The sequence below is a fragment of the Xiphophorus maculatus genome, chromosome 20 (genome assembly GCF_002775205.1).
Source record: "Xiphophorus maculatus strain JP 163 A chromosome 20, X_maculatus-5.0-male, whole genome shotgun sequence".
In the NCBI taxonomy this organism is placed as follows: Eukaryota; Metazoa; Chordata; class Actinopteri; order Cyprinodontiformes; family Poeciliidae; genus Xiphophorus; species Xiphophorus maculatus.
This window is the reverse complement of record NC_036462.1, coordinates 8,965,598-8,986,210: the sequence shown is the minus strand read 5'-3', so window position 1 is coordinate 8,986,210 and position 20,613 is coordinate 8,965,598. Positions and strand designations below refer to the sequence as shown.

The 20,613-nt window shown below is 36.1% G+C and overlaps 1 protein-coding gene across 1 annotated transcript; it reads left to right on the top strand.

Moving 5' to 3' along the window:
- Positions 1-349: 349 nt before the first annotated feature.
- cd34 (CD34 molecule) lies at positions 350-18,025 on the top strand. Its single transcript, XM_005802220.2, has 8 exons — positions 350-586; positions 12,090-12,149; positions 12,353-12,570; positions 12,750-12,830; positions 13,845-13,965; positions 14,067-14,119; positions 16,420-16,569; positions 17,294-18,025. The coding sequence occupies exons 1-8, from the start codon at positions 502-504 to the stop codon at positions 17,480-17,482; spliced, it is 957 nt and encodes a 318-aa protein (XP_005802277.2). The 5' UTR covers positions 350-501; the 3' UTR covers positions 17,483-18,025.
- The last annotated feature ends 2,588 nt before the right edge of the window (positions 18,026-20,613 follow it).

Here is a 20,613-nt window from a genome sequence, read left to right as displayed (position 1 = left end):
TTTCATTGTGAGGTGGCTTACAGCTTACATTTAACCAGACATCATGACCCGGTGTGTTGAAGGGAAGAAACAAGAAGCACTGCTCAGCAAAACATTTGCTGCTACCTATTTTTGGATAACCAAAGTACTCGAGTTACACATTTTATGCAAACCTAAAAAAATGAAAGTAATTCAAAGAATGCAAACATGTTTTAAATAGAGAACACCCGAGGAAGAGCTTATTATCTTCTTTCCTTCCTTTTGCGTTGGGGTGGGGGCACAGAGGACGAGTTAAAGTAACCGGTGGAATAAGGGGGTGTAGGGCTGGGCCTTTGTAAGGAAGGAAAGAGGGGGTGGCTATATAATAAGTGACAGAACACAAGTAGTGCTTTATCCAGCCTGTCCCACTCTGGGTAAGAGGAAACCCTAAACTACTCCGACTCAACCAGCTTGGCCCTATTTCTCGTACTCTTTCTTCCCTCTCTTTTCTCTCACTCCCACGTGAGTGCACTCAGGACGAGAATGGCAGCATCATCTGGACAGAGAACAAATGGGCCCTCCACAATGTTGGCTTTCGCTTTGCTTCTCATCGGCCAACTTTTGAGCGGTAGGTAAAAATACCCGGTGCCAAGACGGTCATTTCTTGGGGATTAAATAACCATCCTTTTGGATAGGGAGCCCCAGGACGGGTGGGGCTGGAGTGGAGTGGTGTTTGTTTATATGGTCAGTTAAATACAGGTTTTAACCCTACAACTATCTCTGTATCTGGAATCCAAGCGTAAATCAATGAAAAATGATTTTGTGTCTGGAAGACACTTTTAAGTATGCTGAAAGAAAAACTTGCTTAATAGAACAAACTTTCATTTTTAAAGAAATGTTTTTATATAGCAATGTTTTTATAGATGTGTGACTTTTTTATACATTTCTTTTTCTTAATTTTGACAATTCTTACAATGTAATTTACTTTCTTCTTTAAATATTTATAAATCTTCACTGCCTGTTTGCTGCTTTTCACTGAACATATTTTTTGCGACCTTTGAAAAGTTTGAGAAATGTGTGTTTATATTTAGCTGGATGTAATATGAGGCTGGTCGATGCATGCGTGAGAGAAGGGCGTGGTGCTTGGTTGTTAACATGCATCTCATATGTGGCTGAGTTGATGCAGAAGGAGATTTAGCAACAAAAACGGTTTTAAACAGTGTGTACAACGAACAAACAAGTTGATATTTAATTCATTACCACAGTGGTAGTGCTGATAGTACAGTGAGAGTACTAATCTAAAACATTGGATCTTATGTATATTTTTATAAAGTTAAATCAAATAAACATCAATAAAGATCCTGAGATTATCAAAAAACACCTGAGACAGAATCAAGCACAACTAAAACATTAAAAATGGCAATACTTTATTTACTTATTTATTTATTTTCAGATGCCTGACTTAAACTTTTAGGTAACGTAAAATCTGAATGTCGTTACATGCGGCCACAACTTTACTCCTTAAATTGCCTCCAGTGCCAGAAGATTAAAAAAAAGATTTACCACATAATGGATAAAAAAAACCCTGCCTATTACATAACGTTTAAGATGTCCACAAAGTCATGACAAAGAAATGAATATAGGAAAAGAAATATAGTGCTGGGAATAAGGTGCAATTACAATACAGTCCACAGCACTCTGTTGTGGCTGGAAATGAAAACACATTGGTCTCCCTAATTCAATCCTCCTGTCTTTTTCATGGTGGGTAAGCTACAATAATGAGATCATCAACCAAGAGAGGCAGCTGTGTCTGATTTATATAACAAAGAGGCACGGATATAATTTCAACCTAAAGATTCATAATCAGAGGCAGAATAACTTTTATGATGCTGCTGATTAAAATTACAAAAAAGAAAAAATTTTTATGAACATCACAGTCAAAGCAACTCCAGAAATTTGACACACCTAAAACAAATGTGTGTGAAAAATATTGAACAACAAAGAAGAGAATATGAGATGTTAGGGTAAGGTATCAGTTTCCTTTAACTGTACATGACAGAGGTTTTTCCTCAATAGAGATGAGGGATTTATGTTCTCTAAGGAGGACATAAATCCTCCTTAGAGGATTTACTGTACTTACTGATTTACTTACTGTACAACTTTATTGGGATAAAATCAGAGATGAACAGAAGATTCCCTCAAAACCCTCAATAACTCCAAGAACACATCCTGAGATTAATTCTCCTCATTTTTTACATTATAAACCTTTTATAATTTGCAGCTAACACTAATAACTTACTGTGCTAAACTTAATAGCTTTGTAGCCATGCATATTTTTCCATTAAAAAAAACAAAAATATGTACATCACACTTAGATTAAAACATATAAAATCCAAGAAAAGTTAATTGGTTAAGAATGGAATGATAGTTCTAGGTAGCCTATTTTAACACGTGAGGTTTTATTTACATCCTAAAATATAATATACTTACAGCTTGTCATTAGCTTCCAAGTAATAAGTTCAACCTGCACAAACCTTTTAAGAAACAATTTAACAAAACTTTTGAGTTTACACTTGCATTTACGCCAAGTCCTGGTCACTGCTGCTTGGCTTTTTTCTACTTTTGCAGCTTATGGTCATTTTGTACTTAAAAAAACATTTTATGTAATCTCCTATAATCTAGTGATCACATACTGCAACAAAATTGATTATAAATCTCTAGTATCTGCTGGCAGAATGTATTTCAGCGATCCTTTGGTTTGAGCAGCAGTCAAGTGGCTCAAATGAAAATGCAACAGAACCACAATCAGTGGAAATGAGAGAGATTTGAACATTCTTATGAGTATTTTTGTTATGCAGCTCATGAAAATACTCAACTGGTAAAAAAAAAAAAAAGCATTGTAATTATATACTTGCAAGTATCATAGGGTATAAAATGGTTTGTTTACAGAAACAACATGCAAGAGGATGAAATCATGAGTATGAAATGAAGGCATAAAACACTAAAGACTTGAAAACACATGGTCTTTAGAAACCCACAAAGACATGCAATACACCATCTCTGTCTTTGGAGGGCAGTCTGGTGGAAATGCAAAACAATTTTGCATGTTGTGCTTGACCAACAACCCAAGAGTTGTTGGTGAAGTAGCTTTGCTCCATTTTGGAAGCCAACTAAATAACATAGATAGAGCTCTTGTTAAGCTCCATTTTTGCTCTAGTAGCCAAAATATAAAGAATGCTGGCCTTTCATTTTATGTATTCCCCCTTTCCTTTAAATGCTTTCAAATGTTTATCTCTTACCAAGATTAAAATTTCAGACCGCAACAACGTCTGAAAGTTTTCACATGTTAAAATGTGAAAACTAAACATGGAATTTTAACTTTATACTTTTTCAAACGTTACCTTTAACTTACATTTGGTCAACCTTTTGGAAATATATATTTATATATTTACATATATGTAACCTTTTATTTTTTTTCCTCAATCAAATGACAATTCAACCCCATAGGTTGAAATCTGTGCGTTACAAAACAGAACTCACAGATTGTGCTTTAAAACCAGTTGTTATGGCAGCTTTTGTTGCACTATGTAAAAAGAAGAATTAGATTAAAAGAGCTGGTCTGCAAGGTGCTTACCTTTACTTTGTAGTCACATTCACATACAGGGAATCTTTGAGCGGGAAAACTTTAGCATAAACACATGAGGACTGCACATAAACCAGCTTCTGCTCTGCCTAGACTGTGAAGTGGTTTAAGGAGGTTTTCTAGTGAAGCAATGAACCCTGCCCAACCTCACTGCCAACCCCTGGGTATATAATTATGTAAATCATTGTTTTCATAGCACTCATTGAAGTAACAGATGTACCGAAGAATTACAGAAGCAATGTCAACATAGCGTTCATTCCATTGCATGAGGGAAAGAGCTCATAATATGCCAAGTCAAATTTCAGGGTCAAGTCAGCCAGCAAAGGCAAGCACATATGTGAATGCAAACAGAAAAACATCCAAACACCTAACGGGTGTAATGGAAAAAAACTATTTCCAAGCACTGTTCAGGTAAAATCACTCAATCAGGAAAAACAATCAGTCACACTAGTGAGTGTTTGTCTTTTCAGAGTAAAAAAAAATCTGCTTTTCAAATTAACTCTGTGTTTTTTTCGTTGTTTCTTCATATTTAAGAAATTTTCCGTGTATTTATTCAAGTATGAGTCAACAGATAAAGAAGTAAGAGAAAGTATTTTTGAACCAACAACAAAAAGAAGCTGACAACTTAACTTGGTCTGCTAATTACATAAAAAGAAGGAAAAGAGAAAAAAATCTGTCTGTATTAGATTGCAACAATCCATACTAAAAGGTTAGAATGGTAGTGATTGTCCCACCTATGTCAGCACAAGTAATTATTCTGTTTTACTCTCAGATTTTGAGACAGATACAGGTTGACTAAAATCTTTTTTATTTCTGGACAAAATCTGTCTGGAGGCTCTGAGCAGTTGAAATCTGACTCTGCAACAAGATCCCCTCCCTATCTACCAGCACACATTCAAACCAGAGGGGCTCATTTAAAGATAATGCACAAGGCAGTGAAACGTTAGCAGTCAATTGTATGTGTGTGTGTGTGTGTGTGTGTGTGTGTGTGTGTGTGTGTGTGTGTGTGTGTGTGTGTGTGTGTGTGTGGGTGTATTTGAGCATGTCAGGGGTGGGGGAGTGATATAAGCCCCTCCAATTGAAAGCAGATGCCATGTTTCCTGATTGTGGTTCTTTAGAAACAGGCATCACGCTTTTGATAAGGAGCTGCAGTGGCCTCAGGGTTGGGTCGGGTGAATTCTGCAGCTGGGCAGGCGCTCAGTGAAGTCAACCTTTCTGGCCTGATTGAAACCATAAGATGCAGTTGGTTTGAGAGAAGAATAGCCTGGGTGCTGCTATTAATCGCTGTGACAGGAATGACAGGGGAGGGGCTGCAGTTGGGGCAAAGTGAGGGGGTCAAGATGGAGGGGTCAGCGGTCTGTTGTTTCAAAGTGGGTAGGGTTGCACTGCATGCTTAACCTTACGAGACCATTCTCCAATGTCACATTCCTCTGCACAAATTTACAAATATAGACTCTTTAAGACCAGTGAGGGTTTAAATGATAGAAATCTCACAAGACAAGACACAACATGATATTGTTCCTACTGGAAACTGAAAATACTTCTTCAAACTTTGTTACTAATTTGGTGGTGCATTTTAGGATCAATATCCATTTGTCCCCATGTGTTAATTTCCTGTCTGATGTCTTAAGATGTTGCTGTATTGTCCATGTCATATTGTTTTCTCATGTTGTCATCCATTATTTGAAGTGCACCAGTTCCTCTTGCAGGAAACCACCTGCATAACATGATATTGCACCAGTCTCATAGTTCGCAGATGTTCCCAAAACCTAAGAGTGCATTTGTAATTTAATTTGAAAAAAGCCAACCAGAACAAATAAAACCAGATCACAGCAGATTTTTAAATGCAGCTGTATTCTGGCTTTTATGTTGCTTTTGTAGTATAGGCTTCTTTGTTGTTTAGTGACTCATGTCAGTCCAGAGTTGTTACTCTGTGAGTAATGACATTTCTTTATATTTAGATTTTTGTGGAAGTAGACCTCTGAAGTTAAAGAAAATAATAGAAAATCCTCTAAAATATTCTGTGTTTCGTTATGCTAGTATTTAGCTAAAAGAAATGAAATGACGTTAGCTATTTGAATTAAGATCTATTTAGGCTAGTTTACTTGAGAAAAATTGATGTGCCTCTTTCTATATGGTGCATGGGAATAACAGGTAGCAATTGTATAACATTGATTAATGCATTGTATGAACAGACCCTGCACCATTCAGTTAAAATATTTAGGCCATGTTCATGTTAAGTAAAATCTGTTAAAGCTCCTCATTTAGTGTAGTAAGCTTTAAAAAACCGCCAGTCTTTTATAGCAGAGAACAGGCTGTTATGTTGTAACCTTCACAAGTTAAATGTGGCAATAAAGGTACAAGTGGAGACATGGTCACACACAAGGACTTTAACACGGTGGTCCACTAATGTGTGCAGACCATTATCACCTCACTATGCCCAATTACATAGCAGAGATGTTTCCTGTAAAGAACCAGGGAGGGGCTTGGACCCTTGGGGATGTAATGACCCTGAAGCTGTTCAGACAATCTTGCAAACATTCATCCCAGGTGATTCCATCACAAGTGGATGGCACTAAAAAGAGGTGTGAATGCACAGAACCAGATCCAATTGCTCAACCGAGATTCAGAGGCGCTCTAAGATGTGTCTGTTCAGCTGTCTGAAAGCCCGTTCCCCTGGGGCCACATTAAAGGATTCCCTGCTGACCTGAAGTGATTTGATGCAAACATTGGAGCTGACACAGTGTTTTCACACTTTCCAAGATTCCAGTAAAAACACATTTTCTAAGAATCAAGGTTAAAATTAGACCCATAGCAAGGGGGGATTTAGAATGATGTAACAGCAATTTGTGGAAATATGTTAAGGACATTTTCAGGGTATGCATGTTTAGATTTGTCATATATTTAATGAAAAAGGAGATTTTGTGTCAGGGGTAAAGCAAATAAGAACTTGAAGGCTTTGCCCAAGTACAGCAATTTCAGTTTCTTAATTTTATCAGTGATGTAAGTAAAAACAATCTTAGCTTTCCAGTACAGAACTCAAGCATACTTCAGGAAAACATCCTATGGGAGTCTGATAAGTCTCTTAAATTTAAATGGACACATGTTGTCTCTTCATTACATATAAAATGTTCTCCATATTTTCACAACATTATCCAAAGTTACAAGATCAAAGAAAAGCATCATAAAACTTGATGACTGCTGTTGAGATGGCAATTGTGCGTCTTTTTACTAGAAAATGTTTATTGGATGCCTCAAACCTTTTCTACTCACTGAAAAAGCTAGAATATTTAAAGACTAGCAGATGAATATAAATCTGAATTTATTGTAGCTGACAGAGAAAGGACAAGTGGTGTGTAAAGTAGATTTGTGTGTTGAGCCATGAACCACACCCTGGGACAATTTTAGGGAAAGCTTTTTAGGTAATTGAGTGTAAGCAGTTGCTATCTCTTGGAATCTGGCTTTATGTTACAGCGTTGTGTGTAAGGAGTGACGGCTGAAGCCCAAATCTCACCTCCATAAGCGCTTTGGATTAGCTGTGCGTGACTGGGATATTGTAAAGAGAGATGGAGAGCTGGGAGGGAAAAGGGCGTGGAGCAGAGGGCTTGTCTTCTGCCACATTCCTCCATCCAGAGTCCCAGGAGATGGGGGGCGCGGGGTGGAGCTTTTCCAGACCACAGCCATCTTTCAGAGAAATCTGGTGGGAAAATATTTAAGAGAGCAATGAAGTCAGGACCAGCGCCAAATAACATATGGAGTCTGGTGTGATTGGGACAGTTTAAGTCCTGTTGTGTTCACACAATAACTGCAAGAAGCTGGTACCCTAGCTGTTTCAAGCCCTACAAAAAAGGAGCCTCCAGGGATATCTGATGTAGATGTGCACCTCAAGTGTTGACTCACAAATATGCAATAATTGGAAACTCCTTGCATAGTCCTGTGGCTTTTAGAGAGAAAGTCTGTGAAGTGAAGATTACAATAGGTTATACTGTCGGGAAGTTTACAGACCTCACATAGGAAGTAAAGTTTTGGCAAACACCAGAGGCAGCCAACCACAGCGAAGTTTACCATCTTACCTCAAATCAAGACAAATGCTACTTGCTTAACACAGGCCGCAATAAATAATACAACTAAATTACAAACATTTTATGGTTTGGCTGTAACAAGCCCCCAAAATTTTGTTATTTGACATTTATGGTTGCTTCATTTTAAAAGTTTTGGTCAGGATTCAGTCAGAGCAAAGCGATAACAAGTCAGATCCTGATGTTTATTGATTCATACAAGCATTTTTCTTGTTGCTCTAAAAGGCTTGTTGTTATGAAATAAGTAATAATTGGTCAGCATCTAGGGTTTTTTTTATTATCATGTCTAAAGCTGGTTGGAAAAATTTTATCTTTCATATATGTTGGATATTTGTTTTACAAGCAATTATTGGAAAATTATATAGCAAAATAATTTGGGAAAACACAAACACAAGTCTTCCAGGGGTTTCATACTGGTAAAAAGGTGAAAATTCATATCCAGTGACTTACCACAAAATATCAGATTAGAAAAAAGACCCAAAAAACTGTCATAGTGTGAAATAATAGACTTTGCCAAACCACAAGTTCAGTTTTACTTTCCAGTCAAGTAAAATTTCCCTAGAGTGCAACATAGAAAGTAGAAACTAGACAATTTGGGCCCAGCATTCTTGGACATCACATTTGTAAGAGACAACCTAATTTATCCTTGACCACCTCACCCACTTTAAACCTTATCCTTTCTGGTAAAATAAACAGACAGGCCACCAAGTGATGGAGAAGGAATGGCAGCTTCAATCTAAAGGCTGGGAAAAGAGGTCTAAACAAAGTCCAAAAAAGAAATATACTCCCCCATCAACTGCAACATTGGGAAATACTTAATATGCAAATAATTAAAGATATTAGGCTTCTGTTTGTGACAGGAAGGAGAACATGTATCATTTTGTCACACATCAAATGTTTCTTCATTAAAAACATGTAATTAGCGGCTATGTTCATCGAACTGAAAATACATTTAATGTCCCTAGAATGTTCTTTACTGAGGTTGTGAGAGCACACACTGCTCACTTTTTAATTAATTCTTGCTTATCCAAAGATAGGACGTGGAGCATTTGGAAATGGCACAAAATAATCATAGAAAGAAAGGATTTTAGCAAGCCAGCTGGTTAAAAATGAAACAGTCTCCTTGTAGCTGATGTTAAAAAGACTATTTGTGTGCTGTCATATCTATGAAAATGCTGTATGAAAAAAAATCTGCTATAACAGTAAATGTACTGTATGTGTCAACTTGGACTGCCCTGGATAGTCACCAACACACATACACACATCCCAGTAGACCCCCAGGAGGTCTGGCCCATATGGTAGACACACTGTTTGCTCTGTAGCTGTGGCACCTGTCTTTCACAATGATTTATCTGAGAAAGCAAATGGATGTGTGTCGTAATCCTGTCCTTGGGAAAAATCCATCTGCCTTATTTGTAAAAAAAAAAATAAAATAAATTAAAAGAAAAACAGATCAAGTGATGACAGATAAAGAGAGGACTCCATTTGTGAACAAAAGAGTGAATTCTTGGAGAAAAAAACCCCAAAGATGTTGGGAGGGCTAACTACATTGTGCTACATGTGCTACATGAAAATATTCCTACTGCGTTTCACTATAGAAATACTCAAAATATGTGAATGCAAAGCAGAATAAGTGTTGTACTTATTGGCATTTCTCAGATCTCAAAACACAAAAACATACACAGATACTAGGCTACTCACACTTTCTCTAGAAAATACATATTTGAAAACCAAAAGAGTCAGGCCAAAGTTTTTACTCTTGCCATGCATGTTGGGAATGAGGCACTTTGAGTGAAACAATATGTTCTGTCATGGTTATGGCATGTGTAGCGATGTGCCTCAATTTTGAACAACATATTTGTGTTAGGAGTAAGTGTGTCAATGTTGCACTGTCATTGTTTTTGTTGCTTTGAAATTTTCCATTATGACCAAATGATCACCTGGCCATCTTGGGATGAAAGTTCTATACTTTACAGAAAGTCAGAGTGCCCCCAAGAGGTCAAACTAATATTAACTGAATTAATCAAAAATAAGGTGAACAGTCTTGCCGTTAGAGCCACTTCAAGGATTCAGCCTCCTAGTGTCGGTGAGTCTTCTTGAGTAAAAATAGACTTCATACAAAATAATTACGACTCACGTGGTCTTATTATTAGGTCAATTATGCAACATGTATGCAGCACTTGCACTATTTCTGTAGCTGTGGTACATTAATTCGATTCAATTCTAATACTACAGCATTTACTGTTTCTGAAAGATCAAGTGCTAAGGTCACAGTATGATGCTAGCAGTAGATATCACTTAATGCAGGGATGTCAAACTCCAGTCCTCAAGGGCCACTGGGTAGATAGTTCTCCAGAGCCTTGCTAATGATCTAATTATTCTATTCAGGTGTGGTGCAACAGAGGCACATCTAAAAGTTGCAGGACACCGGCCCTGGAGGACTGGAGTTCGACACCTGTGACTTAATGACTTGTGTACCTCTATTCAGCAAAACTCTAATTTAAGTAAACTATTTTCTTTAGTGATCCCCAATACAGAACCTTTCTACAAAGCTATAATTTTCTTAAAATAGAAGTATGCATTTTTTATTATAAAGCATTTGCTCTAATATTGAAACAAAGTTGTCCATAGCTTTTTAATTACACAGTTCTGATTATAGTTTATTATGGATGTTAATCCTGCACCCAAGTAGAAGAGAAAATGCAGACAAGGTAAAAAATATAAATAAAAATGGCAAACAAGGAATGACATAGTAAGAGCGTAGAGAGAATTTAATCTGCAGAGACAAGGCATCATGGGCATTTTTTCACTCTGAAGTAATGCTGTTTGCTTGTCAGGCAGAGGGAAGTAAAAGGGAATGAATGCTGAGGTTCTGCATTCAAAGAAAAAATGAAACTCAGATGAGCTTTCAGAAAAATGTGTAGATATGAAGTCTAATAATGCTTTCCAATCAATTATGTACAGAGACAATTTATTGATTCGCCATAAATTTATAATGTATTTGAAATTTAGAAAAAAAAAGGGAAAAAAACATGCACTAACAACTTTTCCAGAAGCTATTTTCCGTCTTGTACTCGGTTCTAAGAGCCTAAGGAATATGGAATCTTTTTCTTTGCAACATTTGCAACAGAGCTTGAACAAATCTCAGCATTACCGACCTCAGGCTCATTAACAGTGGCCACAGGGTGTGGTAGCATATTTATTAATTAGTCAAGAAAATCAAACCTATCCATGAGGCAAACAAAGTTATTAAACTTTAGCAGCTGAAAATTTCACAATTGAAAGAAACAACAAAAACTGTTTGACTTTGATCAATATTACAATGACCAATATAGATCAGAAACCTATTTTTGATGCTACCAGGTCTTTCATTAATGCAGTGGTTCCCAAAGTGTGGGGCGCAGTGCCATTGCAGTGGGGTGGGGGGCAGGGGGGAGGAGGTACGGATGAATAATTTAAAAACAAAACAGTTACACAAAAGTGTTTCACTGTAAAAATGGTTTGTAGTGTGTTTTGTTGCAACCTGAAAAGTGAAATAGACTTCAGTGGAGTTTGGGGGGAGGGCAGAAGAAAATCTTTGGGAACCACTGCATTAATGCAATAAAAAGGCCCTGAAATCCAAAGTGCAAATTGAGGTTGATTTGCATCCCTGGGAATGATTGTATAAGGCCTCTGGCTGCAATCTGGGAATGGTAGAAGTTTGGACTGAAAGGACCAAGAGATTAAAGAACTGTAGTGAAAATATTTCACTGACAAATTATATTCTTCTAAAATACAACATGTAAATAAATGATAAAATACAAATTAGTTTATTAATATGGGTTTTGCCCTTTTTTAATCTAGTGAGTTAGGCCATAAACATCCAGTGATTTTCACTCAACAGGTCTGGGTTCAAGCATTCTACAAATTTAGCATTCTCTGAGAAGGAGTGGTCCATATCCTGTTGTTGTTGTTGCGAAACATACACATTTTTTTTGCAACTCCGACAAAGTAACAAAAAAATACATTAACCTCCTAAAAAATTTTGGATATACAGATTGACTACTTTGTATATACAGTATATATATATATATATATATATATATATATATATATATATATATATATATATATATATATATATATCATCCTCGATTAGAAAAATTGGTTTAAAGGTAATGTGGATTTCAATCAAAAATATTTTCTAGCATTGAAGTTAATTCAGTCCAACTCAGGGTAAAACTCCAATTTACAACATGTCAAAAAATTGTAAAAGCAAAAGTTACATACTTGAACATGTGAAAAATGGCATATAGCTCTAATGTACATAATATGTCTAATGTATGTGGGTATAGAATTAGTTCTTCATAGTCAGTCTACAACAGTCTATCTAGGCATAAACAGTGTTGTCTGTTCTTATTTTACAACAGGAGTCATGGCACAGGAAGGTGTAAGAGGCGACGGGGTTGTAAACACTACTGCAAAACCTGGTAAGATGCCAAGTCATAAAATATATTTTAGAAGTACAGATAAGAAAAAAAGAGTTTGGTTCTCAAGTTCCCATAAGAATATATTTATTTTAGTAATCAAAGCATAAAGAAATTTTCTTCAGAGGTAAACACTAATACAGCCCTCTAAAATGTTTTCCCCTGCTCTGGCTCACACATTACTCATAAAGTCTTGTTTTCTTCAGGTACTACAAAGACATCAGGTCAAGTGATGGTTTTACCCACACCAGAGACACGCAAGCCTTCTCCAGAGACACCTAAACCAGAAGACAACAGCACTTCAGACACACCAACCATTGTACCGTTGGAGAAAACAAAAAAGGATATGATTCACACAAAACAGCCGGCTGTAAATCCAAATACGCCAGCACCCAACTCGGCCAGAGGCGACAACCTGCCTGGGGTAAGTTAGAAAAATGTCCAACAAATCCCTCCAGAGGGAAAACAAAGTCAATTTCTGTGTAATTACACATGTTAAATACACTCAGCACTGGTCTTATACCCAGCTCCTCTATACAACCTAGCAGCACTCATAAGCTTACTCATAAATAAGAGATGAAACACTCTGGTTTCTCTCTGCAGCGAGATGTCGTCTGCGTGACCAAAGAGGTTGTGGAAGAAAAAAACGCTGTTCTTGTGAAACTGAAGTCATCCACCAAATGTGTAAGTTCAAAATAATTTCACCTTAGTCTTCGTCTTACATATTTGTGATTTAGAATATTGTGGTTTTACTGGAAGTTCATTTCAAAATTCCTTTTCAAACTTCACCACAATGACAAATAGTGTCTCACTAGCTTTGTTTATCCTCCCTAGGTACCCATCAGCTTTCCAAACTTAACCGCAGCAACATTTTTTTCTCATTTTATCTGTACAAACAGTTCAGAAGCTAGTGACTCAGTCAAATTGTGTGCACATACATTTGTTTCCAAAACAGCTTGGAAAGTCCAACAGATTTCTCCTGCGAGTACTGTAAACCAAGGGCACAGACTGTGAAGACAGTGGGAGGGCAGCACAATGGGTGGGCCCGCTGCTTCTGTAGAATGCGTAATGTGTAATAGCCTGGGGCAAAAATGTGGGTGTATGTGAGTGTATGTTTCTTTTTGTAAAGATAAATTCCTTGGTATATCACTATGAGAGCTTTAGGGTCTGCAGCTTTTGCGTGGAGATCTGAAGTTAATACATCTGCTTTTTGTGAGCTTTTGTTTTTAGCAGAATAAAGACAAAAATACATTGTTTATCCTTTAAACAATGGATACAAATTGCAAAAATGCAATAGTTGTGCGTAGTCAACTAAAGAAATTACATAAAAGATGTTCTTTATGAAATATAATGCTGCCCGTGCCAAAACACATTTGTCTTTCCTAAAATAAACTCTGGCTTAAATATGGAACTAATATTGCCCATGTAAAGGTGTTTTGGTTTGAATGCCTTCACTCTGGTGCTATGCAGAGTTGTTGTTTCAGTGATGGTATGCAGAATTCCTTATCTGTATTTATATAAGAACACTGAACCTGAACGAGTGTTCCTGGCAGGATTCTCTAAGATATGTGCAAAAGCATTTGGATTAAAAGCATTTTGGGATTAGCAATGAAAGTCATGTTTAATTCCCAATTATTTAAACCAATCAGGAACTAAGTTAGAAACATCTCTGAATTCATTGTAATGCATTCTTTGCAGGAAGACACACAGTCAAAAATGATAAAGGTTCTACCTGAACTGTGTGGGGAAGAGTGTAAGCTGGAGATCTATCAAGAAAACAACACGGATCACGTGCTTGTATCTGGGAAGTATGTAGAAGGTCAGTATTTTAAATTATGATAGTCACAACCCATAAACCATTATTTTCCTGTACTAACACCATCTGTATTCATTTTTAAATTTCTTTTTTTACACTTGCAGATGATGTGATAGGCATGGTAAACAAATTCAACAAGGTCAACATTAAGGATAGAGTAAGTGAAATATTTTTCTAAAATTCTACTTGCAAAGCCATTTTTTCACATTGGGCTTTGTGCTTATTCTGCTCATTCAGTTTTGTCATAACTTTGCTACCATGTTTTTCCAACCTCTTTCCTGCTGTTAAGACCTAGGCACAGCCAGAGAAATCCCACATGTCTAACCAATGCCGTAAATTACACCATTTACCATGAAGGGTCTGTGAAGGAGCTTTCTGAAGGCAGTCAGTTTGATTGACTCAGTCAGCTGAACTCAGTGGTTGATTTAAAATCAAACTTGAGATACACAAGGGAAAAGAGGAAACAGTCCCCCGATGCGGGAGATGGCCTCTGAGGTTTTATGCTGCCAGACTGACAGCTGGTGTTAAAAACAAAAAGCCCACAAACAATCCACACGTCAGCAGTAAAACATTTTTCTGACACCTTGGGACCAATTTTGGGTTCTCAGCGGGCCAATCTCAGCCATTTGTCTCTTTGCTTTCAACATACTCAGCATGTCCCTCATTACTCCATTATGAACTAATCTAATAAGCAATTTACATGTTTTAGACAAAAATTACTATCAATTAGAACAAGCAATGAACTTATAGACTTTTTAATAAGACATAACATTTTTCCTTCACTATCTAACATTACTTCACGCCACGTTTTTTTTTTTTCTTTTTTACTTTGCGCTTACCTCTCCATTAGGAAGTTTAGTCTTTTCCAAAGTAGTTGATTTAATTGCCATTTCAATTGCATGAGTTGGGTCAGGCACATTTTATTTCTGGCACACAGAACATCTCCTTGATAGCTAAAAATTTTCATTCTTGTATATAATTGTTTGAACGGAGGAGCGTGGCATTGTCAGGCATCTGGAAATTGTACAGAGAATCCCAGAGGTCCATAATTCTCCTCATCATATCTTGTTAAATTTCTGTTGAGTTTTCCATGATGTCACAGAATCAAGATGTTTGAGACGTTGCCCTAAAACACATTCACAAATGTGCCTCCATTTAACTTAAATGTTATGAATTAAGCTATCAAAAGGATACAAAGCCATGATATCATCATCTGAATTTTTCCATATTGTTTAAAGTCATAGTAATCAATCATTTATAGTAAACATCGGAACTTGAAGAAAGGAAGAAAAAAATATTTTAAAACTGATATTCCTATCATAAATCTGGTATTTCACAAAAAGAAACAAGCTTGTTAATTCCAACTGACCTAAAAATATTTTTATGATTTCATACCATACAGCAAATAAAATATATTGCATTTTGCTGTTTGTTTTTTCCTTTTTTACACAGTGTATGGATATAACTGGTTTCGACTGAATATATTAAAACAAGCTTCAACATTTTCCCAAACTCAACCTAATGGATAAATAATTCATTTCCACAAAGTTGTCCTTATCAAACATTAAAAGACGCACAAGTTGTTTTCCTTGTGATTCTGAATTACTTAAAAATCAAACTAAGAATTATTTCAGTTGAAAATGTAAATAATCACAATGGCTAGAAATCCCTAAACTCAAGAAGCAAATTCATTATCAGCCAGCCAGTATATATTTACTATTAATTATCTTTTAAAAATAGTCAAACAAAAGGCAAATCAACAGCTAATGAACAAAACAAGCAACGTGAATTATAATTTAATCAATAGAAAATATTGACTAAATTATGAAGACTCAAATTCCAATAAGTAAAATTAAATAAAAGTCTACGAATAGCAAGGAGGTTTTAGGGCTTTGGAACTGAAAAAGTGGATTTTATGTCCTAATTCTGTTTTCTATTACTCAACTTTGTTTTTTAAAAAGAGAAAGTGAAGAAGAGAGATGAGGTCATATTGTACAGACATACATTTGGGTTCAATCAACTCCAGCAGCACCAGACAACAGTCACAGCATAACAAAACGAAGCACCTAACATACTCCGTCCATCCTATAGTTTTTAATATTTATAGTAAAAGCTTCATTGAATGAAACAGCATTTACAATCACTCAATATTTAAATTTTGTGTTAATTATAAATTATATATTTTTTTCTATATTTCCAAAATTATCTAAATGTTTCATATATATATATATATATATATATATATATATATATATATATATATATATATATATATATATATATATATGTATTTTCAATCTCAGTGAAACTTTTGTTTTTAGTCCCATCTCAGAAACTTTCACATTAAGGGAAAATTACCTGACTTTCTTTGGGTTTTTCTTATAAAAACAGTATCACTGAAATATTGTCAATGTTTATTTGCCTGATTTACAGTACATGTAATTGTTCTCCTGTCAGACTGGTGTGCACAGAGCCACTCCTCGCTGGCGGAAGAACTCAAAGTTGGTACTGGTTTCCTTACTGCTTACTGGCCTGCTGCTGGCTGGGCTGCTGACTGGATTATATTACTTGAAGACGCACCGCAAGAACTCCAAAGGTGTCAGACTGGTGAGTTGTTTATTGTTGTCACATAGTTTGCACAAACAAAGCTTAAATCCATCAGCGACTGCCACTTCAGTTCTTCACAATTCTTATCCTCTTACTCAACATTGAGAATAACATGCTAAGCTTTTACAAAAATGTAAAAACAATAATGCTGATTCTCAACGTGCTGAGTAAACGGAGCAAACTGTCTATCTGACAGCAACAACAACACATGGATTTCATTTTTCTAGATGACTAAAAGAAGGACACGCTTGACTGTTACATGACGCAAAGCAGCATAAACTCCTTTAAGCTGTTTTTTCTTTAGCGTCTTCCCAGAGAGCTGCACATGATTTAGTCTTTTTTCTAAATTATATGACATCATCTTTTAAAGCAATTACATATGGAGGCACGCCTGTGAAATTGTTTACAGAGTTCTTGTTAAATTTGTGGCCAAACTGTCGAACAAAGTGTAGGATAACTGAAGCACTAATGTTGATCTGACCGTCTATGAATATTTCACATTCAAGTTGTATCCACTTACATGTTTGCAAATGTTTCCAAAAGTCAAAACAGAACTAAAGTCTTACAGAGACCTCAAAGCAAAATCCCATAAACCTCTAAAAGAAATGCATAATCTACTCTCCTTACACACTTTCCTACAAACTTCCTTGCTATGATTTAGGTTAAATCTCTGCCAATCCAACATAAGCTTTGCTCTAAAGCTGTGGATCTGTTCTCTCCTTAGGCTGAGTCTTTCCAGGTGGATGAGGAGAACCAGGCTAACACCCTGGTATCTGTGGCCCCGCTGCCTCAGGAGCCCACAGACAAACCTACCGCCAATGGCGAGTCTCCACCTGAAAATGGGACCAACCAAACCCCAACCACCAACGGACACTCTGCCACCCAGAACCCAGTGGCTGACACAGAGATGTGAATCAAGGAACACTCTTCAACATCCCATTGTGCCAGTCGCCTACTAACCTCTCTGTTCATCTGACACAAATTCAACTTGAATCAATCTCAAACATTCACATCTCCACCTGCTCTTACTCAACCAGCAAGACTCCATATGAAGATGCAAATGATGACGAAATGATGACAGTGCCTGTAATGTGAAAAGTTTGAGAACATTAATCTTTGCAGAAGTTAGCAGAAGCCTGCTCACACTGACAGAGAGACTCTGAGTTTCATAACTGTTCTGACTTCAGTCTTATTGTGACAATATTTGTAGAATCATGAAGTCATGCCAAGGATGTATTGTTGATATCTGACAAAGAAGCAGAAAATCCTTTTGTACTTTAATCCACAAAATGATGCCTACCAGCTGAAAAGAGGTCTAATGTTTTGATTAAAGAACAGACACATTTTTTATGCTTGTTTCTAAGAATCCATTGCTGCCTTAACCTCCTGAGACCCGGGCTTTTGTTTGATGTGCATTTTTTATGTCTCCTTACTATTTGGGATTAGTATGACCTAATTTTAGTTGAAATTAAATTTTAGCTTTCTATGTGCTCTTGAACTATGTCAAAACCAATGCCCTCATATGAGGACAATGGGTCTGTTTTTGCATATACATTTCTCCTTGTCATTTGGGATCATAAGGACCCAATTGGCCTAAAAATGAAATTTCAGCTTTCTACAATAAGTGGTTTTCTCAAAACCCAATGTCCTCAGACGAGGACATTGGGTCTATCTGTGTGACGATAAGACCATTCAATCAATGTTATTATTTACATCTGTGTTTACAAAAATGTAATGTCCTCATATGAGGATGCAGGGTCTCAGGAGGTTAAAGCGAATTTAAAAGACAACTCAAATAGCTATTTTCTCTTTGAACCCAAAGATCACCTTATTATTGTGTATTATTGTGCAAAACGTTAGATGGAAAACAACATGCACAGTCTTTGGTTGTACTGCTCCAAAGTTATTTTAAAAAATCTATAAAGGTCAGTGGACAGTTTTGCAGTTCCCAGCTTGTTTTGTTTCTGCTGAACAACCAAACTTCTGCAGCTGAACTTCAGTCAAAACTCACTCAAGGCAGGATCAAAAGTGCATCTCTATTTTGTGCCAGTGTGGTTTTTATAATTGTTTTTTTTTTTCCTTTTTGTACTATTTTTTGCAACACATTTGAATTTTCAACTTTTACTACTGTCTTAGGGAATTATAAGGACAATTAGCTGGTTTACATAACAGAGTGGGAGATTTCTAGTCGTCAGGATGAAAAAGAAAATCCCTGCTGTGCCTTTCACAGCATAGACTGGGTTTAGATTTCTTTGGCTACTTCTTTTTGTAAAGGATATCTTCCACTCCAATGTTTTTAATTTCTCTTTCACAATGTTCTCTATGTATAAATATGTTTGTTTTTATATTCATAAAATGTTTTTGTTACTAAAATCCAGGTTTTTCTCATTTTATTTGTGCTGTGCTAACTTGATTTACCAATAAAAAAATAACTCATCAAACCACAAGCGTGAGAAAATAAAGTTGGTTACACAATATAATATACATTGTTTGAATCAAAAATTGACACTAACCATAAATTTTCTATCTTGTAGCCAATAACCTTCAACCAAATCTTCATAACAGGAAACCATAGCCAACACCAAAGGGATTCTGTGAGCAAATTTAAGTTCCCATCAGACAAGCAACAAAGACACCGACGAGACTATTTGCATACATCTTCAATTGTCAGGACTGATGAGCTCAGATGTAGTTTGTAGTTCTGCATTTAAATACAGATTTGTGTGGCTTAAGCAAACTTGAAGGCAGATTAACATGTTTTACATTATTTTACTTGAAAAAGTATGGAATTTGATCCTGTTTACCTGCACAATGTGGCCTCTTGAACGTAACCAGTCTGCTAACAATAAAAATACTTTGGGACTTAAAATTACATAACCAGCGAATGAATTTAGATATATGAGGAGATTTTTTTTTTCAATAAATCCTCTGAATTCACTATAGATGGACCAGATTGAATGTGAAACATCTGGTCATTAATCAGCCTGAAAAAGCATCACCCCTTTGTTCACGGACCTCCATTGGCTCCCCAACGGATGTTAGCCAACAAAATGCTAAGAGGTTACATTTTGGATAAATTTGGCCTATATGTTTGGTAGACAGTGTTTAAGTCCTTCAGGTTCAGCTGCTCTTAGGATTGTGATTATCTCTGTCTTACACGTTTTTAGTCAGGTTTTATGTAGATGAATACCTTGGTGACATTTTGTTTTATCTTAAAATGTTGTCCCAAATTTACTGAGTTAAAATAGGCTTGTACAGAGTTCATAGTGGTAAAACATAGACTATCCCCATCTCATCTCTGAAACTAGATCTAATCTAAATTTCTCTCATATGAGTCACTGATGTCATGATCACCAAAAATTTAAATAAGCGCTTCTTTGCTTAAAAAAAATACATTATTTATTTCAGTCAGAAAGCTTTGACAAAACAAAGTAAAAACTTTTCAACTGAGTTTATCAACCTGACTGTGACTGGTTGTCTAAATCATTCGAAGTATAAGATTGTTTTCAACTTTTTAAAAGGGGCCAATTAAGACAAAACTATTTTCTTAAAGCCGTTGCCTGACTTGTAAAGATCGAGACACATCTGACTTCCTTGAATGATGTTTAGACTGTTATTTTTTATTTCTTTCCTTGCTACGTTATTTCACTAAGCAAAGCAGGGAATATTCTTTATGGAAGATTTGATCAACTGATGAAGCATCAACCCTCTAGCAGACCTGTACAAGAACAAGACATTCTTTACTCACTGACATACAACAAATTGCAAATTGTTAACATGGATTACCCTTAAGTGCAAATGAGCAATTTGTCAAATTCAAAGCAGAAAATAGCCAGCAAAGCTTCCCTCTGTATTCAAATAGAACAAAAACAAATAAGATTTAAAACATACCAACATTAACAAGCTTCAGTGAGCCCAGAACAGTACAGAACTCTGTCTATAGACTGTAAAGGGATAAACACAATTTCACATATTTTAATGGACTAATGTTCATTCAGTAATTCATTTAGTAAGTCAAAATGTGTTTTGGAAACGAGTAAAAAA

Coding starts and splice junctions, on each gene's coding strand:
- cd34 (XM_005802220.2), top strand. CDS start 502: ATGGCAGCATCATCTGGACAGAGAACAAATGGGCCCTCCACAATGTTG. Junction 13,966..14,066: donor ATCTGGGAAGTATGTAGAAG/GTCAGTATTTTA, acceptor TTACACTTGCAG/ATGATGTGATAGGCATGGTA. Junction 16,570..17,293: donor ACTCCAAAGGTGTCAGACTG/GTGAGTTGTTTA, acceptor TTCTCTCCTTAG/GCTGAGTCTTTCCAGGTGGA.